Source organism: Esox lucius, chromosome 25 (assembly GCF_011004845.1).
Source record: "Esox lucius isolate fEsoLuc1 chromosome 25, fEsoLuc1.pri, whole genome shotgun sequence".
Classification (NCBI taxonomy): domain Eukaryota; kingdom Metazoa; phylum Chordata; class Actinopteri; order Esociformes; family Esocidae; genus Esox; species Esox lucius.
Window position 1 is genome coordinate 17,934,671 of NC_047593.1, and position 9,720 is coordinate 17,944,390.

The window sequence follows — 9,720 nt, forward strand, 5'->3', positions numbered from 1 at the left end:
TGTGGGTCACTGTCACTAATCCAGTCCATTTTGTTTTATTGAATAGGTTACGGCCTGAATCGTTTCAACCACATTAACGTCAATGGTTCCGGTTAGGCGTCGCCGAGGTTACGACCCCACTTGGACACCTCCAGCATCCCGTGTGAGGCCCTGTCCCCCTCGTGGTGACCCGTCACGCCCTTTGACCCTTCGGGGCCAGCCAGGGTCTTCGTATGCAATAAGAGCTAAGACTTCATTTGTGAATATTAAACGCGGATCAATGAGATTGCTTTCCGTTTCAGTTCCGGGCCCCCAGCGGTGTGTGTGTGTGAGTGTGTGTGTCAGTGGGAACCTTTTGCACTGTGTTGAATGTTGCTTTATTCCAGGTTAATTTGGTGCTTTGATCTCTATTGTATTGTGGGAGACTTCCTACTTGGTGTTGGAAACAAAGGGATACAGCACATAGTGAAATGAATAAATACGAACAGGAGGCACATTAAAGAGGTTTCCTTTCCTATCCTCTTAGCCTGTCTTTCATTCCTGTGTGTGTGTGTGTGTGTGTGTTTGTGTACTTGTGGGGACACAAAATCCCTGAAAGGATAGTAAGATAAAATTCTGCCTTCTGTGGTAAATTTCTCTAGTCAGAAAAATAGTAATAGTAATATGGCTTGTGTGTTTGTGTCATTCTGAACCAGTGGGTAATTTGAGGGTAATTTACAGGCACTTTACCGTTATGTGTGAAGGTACACACTTTTCTACACAGTGTGAAAAAAAACACATCACACCTGAATGCATTGTTGGGCAACATGATGATTGGAAGGTAACCTGAGGCGGAGGCTGGTGTTTTCTGTTAGTCTTGGTCTACTCCTGAGGGAGATCATTACCAAAAAAAGGTAGCTAAGAATTTTTAACAGAAACACAAAATCGGCTTTTCTCATTGGACAATATCACGTAACTCTGTCCGTGTTCCTCATTTTTGGTACCTTAATGAATACGGTCCTGTAGTGGATGTACTGCTTGACTGGCAGCTAAACCATTTGCCAATGTCATGCGACATCAGTTTCACATGTAGTACCGACACATGGCATTGGGGGGCGCCAACATACAGAAGGGCAAATAGAAGTTGGAGAAGTTGGTGTCATTTTCCATTATTTGTAAAACATTTCAGTGATCAAAGTTGTTATAAAAAGGTGATTTAAAATCCAGACAGGGATACCGAGAGTGACTGAGAGAGAATGAGAGAGAGAGTGAGACAGAAAGAGATTAATATCATTTTGACTTGATAATAAGTAGGTGTCAATGCAACCATCACACAGTGCAACTGCCACTCGATATTATTAAGTGATTGGAACTTTGTGCCCTCATTGATTTCAGGTTTATTATTTCCAATTCATTGTTCACAATGAATACCGATACACACCGTACAGGACACTCACAAACTGCCGACAGAACACCAGGTCGACCTGTGATTGACTCACTATTTCAATAACCAGAAATGCAATATTTATCATTTACACGTATATAAACATTAAAAAAAACAAATAAAACATGGATAGATAGTATATGATACATGCAGTGGAAAATATAAAAAATAGACATTTTCTTTTTTCTTTTCTTTTCTGTACAAACATACATAACACTGTTATAAATATAGATAGAACCACATAGAGTAGAAAATGTGTGTATTTTTAAAATACAAAGGTTGTTGTACAAGCCACAATGTCTAGCACACTGTGGTTAACTAAGTGTGTGTGACCACAAATACATATGACAAAAGATACTGAGTGAAGCTCATTTCACAGTAATGTACATTATAAATGCAAACACTTCACTATTTAGTTTTTCTCCCACAGTTCTTTCACATTGTTGTAAACAAATGAGAAAAAAAGAGAGAAAGAAAACTGACTCTGGGCGTTGGTTCAAGTGCCGATGACCTGTGGCCCGACCACCCGCCAAACTAACCACAGTGTCCGAACAACATTTTAAATGTCTCGGTAACGTTCGCACAACGCCTACATGTTCAATAGGAGCAACAGTGCCTTGGCCTCACTCGTTCCTGCTCGCTGTTCCTTGGCCTCTCACATAAACTGAACACCAGGAAACAGCAGCGTTGCCTTTGGAGAAGGATTTTCTAAACGTGTCTCTATTTGTCCCTACATGTCCATAACAGCCCCCCCCCCCCCCCCCCTAGCTCTGCCTGACATCCTGCAGTAGTTGATTGATCTCGTTGACCAGCTCGCTGGCGTCCATCATCTCGTGGCGGCTCTCGCCACACTGCCTCCCTCCCAGGTGACCCAGCACGCCGTCCAGCTCGTCCTCCTCGTGGTTTTCCGGGATCTCCTCCATGGCCGGCAGCCATCTCAGGTGTGGCGGCTGAGCGGCGGCGGAGGAGGAGGAGGACGACGACGACGAGGGGGCGGTCATGTTGGCGAGGCTGTTGGCGTGGTGACACGATGGCGTCTGCCCGACGGCGCCACCCCCGGGGTTGAGGTAATGGGTGTTGGCCGCCCACGCTGCCACGCCCACCGGGTAGAAGGCGGGGCCTTTGGCAATGTTGCCGCCCGGCAGTGGCCCTTTGCCGTTGGTGCCGTTTCCGCCCTCCGGTTTGTACGCTGTGGCTGCGGCGGCGACGTTGCTCTCGTTGCACTCGGCGTACGAGTCCAGGGATGGCGGGAGGAGGCGCTGGAAGATCCCGTTCATCTCCGAGAGCAGGGAATTCCCTTCGGTGACTCCGCCCTCTTCGTTGCCGGCGGTACCGGACTCCTTGCCGAACGTGGAGAAGCTCCTCCTGCGCTCTGAGGAGTCGACGGACGTCTGGTCGTCATCGAGCAGGAGGGGGGGCTGGTTGGAGGACTCCTCGCCGGGGATGTACATGTTGTTGCGGTAGTCGGAGGAGGAGGTGGGGGAGGACAGGGAGAGAGCGAGGGGAGGCATCCAGCACTGGTCAGAGTGACCCAGGACACGGCACTCCTCTGTGCACAGACGCATGGCTGTGGAGATGACAGACAGTGAGGGGGTTAGTGAAACACTCTGCTACCCGACAGACGCTCTGTCTGGATTCAAACATCCTGTCACTTATTAAAAATAAAAAGTAAAATCAACAGCAAAATCAGCAAGAGTGTATTACAATTCCACTTGAAATGTCACCTTAAAAAAGAAAAAATAATGAAATCCCCAAAGAAATCCAGTAATTACGGTCCACGCAGCTATTCAGATCATTTCCCTGCTGCCAGAAACTGGCTCAAATCCAGATGAGGCATCTGCACCGCATGTTTGCTTTGACCTCTTGACCCGGAGGACTGACACAGACTTGGAGGAATGCTGGGTCTACCAGTGTCTGTTGTGACATCATCAGACCGCTCCGGAGAGCGAGGGCACATCAACGAGTTCCCTTTGACGGAGAGCTCTCAGAGCTCTGGTAGAGGGAGAAATGGTTGCTTAACAACTGTCGCTTGTCACTCACTTTAAGCCGTTGCTATGTTACCGCAGTGGGGAAAGATTAAATCGACGTTGTTTCGTATGAGAAAAGGAACGGTAGATGTTCCTTCAATGATGAATGGGCAAACTAAACAAATTAAATAATTCCATTCAACAGGCACGACAACAGTTAATCCCCCCCCCTCCCCTCTCCATTTCTCCATAAAGAGATGAATAACAGAAATAAGAGATTGAGACAGAAGTGAAGGGAGTGTTGCTCTCAGGGGGAGAATAACATCATTGTAAAAGCAATTACTGTGAATTCTCCTCAGCTCAGACATGAAAGGGCTGTCACTCAAAACCGCAGAGATACGCATGCACGCAGACACACTCACGCACTCAGCGAAACACACGGACACACAAACACCCGCAACACACAGCCTCGCGAAGAGAGAGTGACAGAGAGAGAGAGAGAGAGAGAGAGCGAGAGAGAGAGACCACTAGATAGTCACAGTGTAAATCGTGGAGGCGTTTACAGACACAAGTCTATCTCAGGGCCAGATAGCAGGAGAGGGTAATGGAGAAAATGGCTGCCTGATATAACGATTGGAAATTAAAGGTTTGGAAGAACAGCGTTGAAGTACAATGGAATGGGGCTGCTGGTTCAATGTGGCTGTTGTAATGAACAGAGGGTAGGACACTACCCTGGACCGTGTCTCACACTATGTAGGGAACAGGATAGGACACTACCCTGGACAGTGTCTCACACTATGTAGGGAACAGGATGCCATTTAGGACGCAGTGACATCCTACATAGTAAGTTAAGGAATGGATTGTAACATCTAGCATGGGGATGATCACAACCAGCCTGTACTAAAGGACTGGGCTGTGGGATCTAGTGTGGGGATGATCACAACCAGCCTGTACTAAAGGACTGGGCTGTGGGATCTAGTGTGGGGATGATCACAACCAGCCTGTACTAAAGGACTGGGCTGTGGGATCTAGTGTGGGGATGATCACAACCAGCCTGTACTAAAGGACTGGGCTGTGGGATCTAGTGTGGGGATGATCACAACCAGCCTGTACTAAAGGACTGGGCTGTGGGATCTAGTGTGGGGATGATCACAACCAGCCTGTACTAAAGGACTGGGCTGTGGGATCTAGTGTGGGGATGATCACAACCAGCCTGTACTAAAGGACTGGGCTGTGGGATGTAGTGTGGGGATGATCACAACCAGCCTGTACTAAAGGACTGGGCTGTGGGATGTAGTGTGGGGATGATAGGGAGGACTGGTGATTCGCTGTCCAAGGTGCTGAAGTGTGTGAGTGAGACAAGTGTGGTGTAATCTAGTGAGACGAGTGTGGTGTTATCTAGTGAGACGAGTGTGGTGTTATCCAGTGAGACGAGTGTGGTGTAATCTAGTGAGACGAGTGTGGTGTTATCTAGTGAGACGTGTGTGGTGTTATCTAGTGAGACAAGGTTTTATGTGGTGCTCAATCTGGGTGTGGTCTAGCTAGTGTTTGAACTGGGTGTGGTCTACCTGGAGTTCAAACCAGGAGTGGACTACATAATGGGGGTGTGGTCTATTTTTCTAACTGCCTCCTCCAAGATGGTGACAGTATGTCATGCCTTAATCAAGATGGTGACAGTGTGTCATGTCTCTACCAACATGGTGACAGTTTGTCATGCCTCTAAAAAGATGACATCAGTCATTTTGTCTCTACCGAGACGTCTCACCTGGGTGCAATCTGTGGTGAATGTCGAGGTGGTAGAGCTCAGAGAAGCCCTCCCCCAGCAGGCGATCGATGGGGGACTCCCGGCCCATGTCATAGTCGCTGTCCCCGGCCTCGCTGTCCCCACGACCACTGTCCTTCAGGCTGAACTTGTCCATATCCTGTAATGCATATCTGTGGAGAGGGACAGGGGGATGAGGGAGACAGGGCGAGAATGAAAAGACAGAGAGAGAGAGAGAGAGAGAGCAGGAAGGGGAAGAGTGAGAGAAAGATAATTTGTTCAAAACTATTTGTGTCTTTGTGGTGGAAGCTGTCGCTTCACAGGTCAGATAAATAGACAGCACAACCAACCAGACATTAAAACAGATATAGGACAGTTGCACTGTATATGTGACACATAGAAACATGGTCCACACACTGCTGGATTGAATGATATTGATATGACTAAAACTGAAAACATGACAAACTCAAGAGCTGTGATCCTGAATGTGATACTTTGTCTACTCAACACGTGCTACCAAATGTTTGATTCTCTCGACTGACAAGAGCATGTTTGAGACATTAGATCTGAATAAATCAAGAGGGCAAAATGTAACAATATTTTTTTTGGGGGGTGGGGTATCAGTTTGTTTACCTGTAGCTTCTCGAGTATTTGTTGCCACGGAAACAGGGTCTGGGTTGGTACTGGCCCTGATGGAGCATGGACAGAAGCTGTGAGACTTGCTATATCCAAAAATAAACAAATAAAAATAACAAAAAAGAGGGGGATGAATAACAGAACGGATGGAAAACAGACTTCAGGAAAATAAAAGGACAATGACACTGACAACAATAGAGAAAATGACAAACAAAACAAGATGGATGATGCAGGACTCTCATTTGATGGGTGTGACACACGAGAGAGAGAAAAAGAGTGAGGGAGACAGTGACGATCACAAAATGGATGACAGAAAAATTGGACGAGAGGAATGAGTGACAGGCTAAATGAATGAGGGGTGTGAAGGACGGGGAATGTTTCAGAAAACTGGTCATTTGATGAGATGTCGTGGCAGACATGAAGACAGAGTCTCTGTGACACTGGCAATTTACACTGGCATTAATGGCGAGTTGGTTCATCGCTGATTTAGTCAGGATTACATGCAAATGAGATAAAGGCTAGGAGTCCTTTCTCTCAAATTGTAGGGGTGCGTCATTTTGTGTGTGTGTGTGTGTGTGTGTGTGTGTGAGAGAGAGAGAGAGACAGAGAGAGAGAAAGAGATTGATTGACAGCAGAGGGTTGAGTGTGAGAGTGTTCTTTTTTTCTGTGGGTACTAGTGTCTCACCTCAACTGGTGGTGTCGCGTGGGCCAGCTCTAGGGCGAAGCTCTCCGGGATATGATTGGACGATATAGTCACCAGACTATTCAGTGATTGGCGGCTGTGGTGGCTCTGCCGGCTGCCCATTGGCGCCCGTTCCATTGGGGGTGTGGCCGAGGGCGAACGATGGTGCGCTCTGATCGGCAGGGTCCCGTTTACCGTGGGGACCAGTGTGATGTCGCCTTTGTGGATTTGCCTGGACGGCTTCTTCGGATGGTGCTGGTGGTTGGTTTCTGCCACCCTGCAGTTGTACGAGTTCCTGGTGTCCTTCTTCTCCCGGTTGCAGCGGGCCGCGAACACGACCATGATCACCAGGAGCACGGCGCAGATCGCCCCCAGGGAGATGATGATGATCAGGGATGCGTCCAGTGGCATCTCCCCCTGGTCCAACACCTGGATGTGGTTCTCCATGTTCTCGTACAGGGATATCTTCAGGATGGCCTTGGAGGTCTGAGGCAGAGAGCCGTGGTCACTGACAAGGACGGTGACCTCGGCGAATTCGCGTGGGTACTCGCCAAGGCTGGCGTTGACACGGACCTCGCACGTTCTAGGGTCCATGGCGAAGAAGCCATCCTCGTTGCCTGAGGCAATGGAGCATGTGAGTTCGGCATTGACGCCGGTGTCGCGGTCGGTCGCCCTGACGACAGTAACCAGGCTGCCAGCCTCGGCGTACTTGGAGACGGGGATGTCGGCAGTCAGGTTCCAGAGCTGGGGAACCACGATGACCGGCGGGTTGTCGTTCTCATCCAGAATCGTGAGGACGACGGTGGCATTGCTCAGCAACGAGGGTTCCCCAGCGTCCCTGGCCTGGACCACGAAAGATATCCGGCTGACGTCCTCGCGGTCAAACGTCCGCAGGGCGTACACGGCCCCATTGGACGGGTCAATGGTGACATAGGTGGAGATGGAACTCCCATAGACGGCGTTCTCAACGATGGAGTAGCTGACCTGTCCGTTGCCGTCCAGGTCAGGGTCAGCCGCCGACAGCGACGTCAGGTAGACCCCCGGGGCGTTGTTTTCCGACTTGAAGATCTCGTAGTGCCCCTTCTCAAAGCGCGGGGTGTTGTCGTTCTCATCCAGGACGTGCACGGTGAAGTGCTTGATTGTGGAGAGGCTGGGCGTGCCACGGTCCTCGGCGATGACCGTCAGACTAAACTCTGACCTCTTCTCCCGGTCCAACGAGACGTTGGTCAGGATCATGTAGTTGTTCTCGTACGTCTTCTCGAGTTTGAAACTACCCTGGCCGTGGAGTTTACACACAACTTCCCCATTCAGCCCCGAGTCCAGGTCCTCCACTCTTACTAAAGCCACAAAGGTGTCCAATGGAGCTGCCTCGGAGATGAAGGCTGCATCCTCTTTCCCTCTCTCCCCCTGTGACATCAGATTGATGCTAATTTCAGGTTTGTTGTCGTTGACATCCACGACTTTGATGATGATTTTGCAGTGCGCTGGCATGGAGTTAGGGCCCATGTCCTGGGCTTGGACGTCGATGTCATATGACGTCACGCTTTCATAGTCCACCCGCCTCATGAGCGTAAGGTGGCCGTCATCCGCGTTGATCTTGAAGGTTTCGACGATTCTCGGGGACACGTGACTGCTGAAAGAGTAGACGATTTTGGCGTTGGTTCCCTCGTCTGCATCAGTGGCATTGAGATCAATCAGTAGAGTGCCAACTGGTGAATTCTCCAGTAGGTTGATAACATAGGACGACTGTTCGAAAACTGGACTGTTGTCGTTTGAATCCGCTACGCTAATTTTAAGGAGAGTAGAACCGGTTTTAGGGGGAACGCCCTTATCTGAGGCCGTCAACTGAAGTTCATAACCCGGTTGCATCTCCCTGTCCAATTCCCTAAGCACCACCAGCTCGGAGTACTTAGCTCCATCCGTTCTTGACTGAATGTCAATCTTGAAGTAGTTGTTAGGCTCGAGGGAGTACGTATATAGAGAGTTCTCCCCGACGTCGGGGTCACTCGCGCTGTCCAGCGGAATGCGCGCACCCACTGCCGCGCTCTCTGAGATCTCTATGGGTATGACCGCACGGGCGAACTGGGGTGCGTTATCGTTTATATCCAACACTTCCACCTCGACATGGAACAGCTGCAAATGTTCTGTTGGAAGCGTCAGAACATCGAATTCGATGGAACAGTTGAGGTTCTTCTCACAGAGCTTCTCTCTATCTATTTTGGAACGGATGCTGATCTCTCCGTCCTGCTCGCGCACGGTGAGGAAAGACGTGCTACCTCTTTGCATGGCTCGGAAGCGCAGAGACACAGAACTGGGAAGTTTGACCAACACATCAGCCACGTCTTCTTTTAGTCTTGCAATAACAGTCCCCACCATCTGTTCCTCGTAAACTTGATATTTTAATGTTTTACCTGTAACGTTTTGTGTGGTCACAGCAATAAACGCGAGAAGTTTCCATATTCTGATATAATAGACGCACATTTTCTTAGCAGGTTCCATTTTGAAGAAATCCCTTTGGAAATGCTGTGAAAGTAATTCCAAAACAGCTCGATTTAGACAGTGGTGAATCCGTTATAGAAATGAACTTTACGAATCCACTGAGTCCTGGTGACAGTCATTAATTAGAGTGCATTCTATAGAGCCTCGAGAATCTCATTTAAACACGCCCGTGTATTAAAAAACGGAGATTACTTTGAGATTCCACTGTCATTGCTAATAGAAAACAGCAACACTCAGAGTGATTAGGGCAAACGTTTCCTTCCCCGCAGATCTGTTGCGCGTATCCAGTATATATGAGTAGTTTCATATAGAGCGCTGCTTCAATCTGTGCGTCTCTGTGTGTGCTGCTCTGTGCGCTCGCCCTGGCTCTCTCTCCGTCTAATGCTCCCTTGCAGTCTGGCTCCCACCAAAATAGCCCGCTTCAATCTCAGCCAGCCCTACAACGGAACAGCGGCCCCTTTCTCTTCTCTCCAGCAAGACAAAACGCTTCCTAAATCAAATGCTAACCCGGTGACCACTCAAAACCGAGGACAGAGGAAAAAGGGGGAGAACGAAGGAAGGGTTCGGAGGGGGTAAACTCCGCCCTCTCTTCACTTTCTTCACTTTAACCTCCGAGAAAAGGAGAGACAGCGTGCATGAACAATGGGTCAGGGAAAATAACTCGAGAAGAAACTTTTATTAGTGATGTTTGCCAGGTTACTTTTTTTTTTGTCAGTCACCGCGAGACAGATATGTTTTAATGGCAGTAAGACTCTCCCGCAAATGGTCTGTT

The 9,720-nt window shown here is 48.8% G+C and overlaps 1 protein-coding gene across 2 annotated transcripts; it reads right to left on the minus strand.

Moving 5' to 3' along the window:
* Positions 1 to 1,312: 1,312 nt before the first annotated feature.
* On the minus strand, positions 1,313 to 9,501 carry pcdh18a (protocadherin 18a). 2 transcript variants are annotated; one of them, XM_010894787.4, is made up of 4 exons: positions 6,453 to 9,501; positions 5,765 to 5,820; positions 5,135 to 5,304; positions 1,313 to 2,969 (listed from the first exon to the last, which is right to left on the minus strand). In XM_010894787.4, exons 1-4 carry the CDS (start codon positions 8,946 to 8,948, stop codon positions 2,167 to 2,169), a joined length of 3,525 nt encoding a protein of 1,174 aa, XP_010893089.1. In that variant the 5' UTR covers positions 8,949 to 9,501; the 3' UTR covers positions 1,313 to 2,166. The 2 variants fall into 2 exon arrangements, with proteins under 2 accessions (XP_010893089.1, XP_010893087.1); XM_010894785.4 differs by having other exon boundaries at positions 5,765 to 5,853.
* Positions 9,502 to 9,720: the final 219 nt, after the last annotated feature.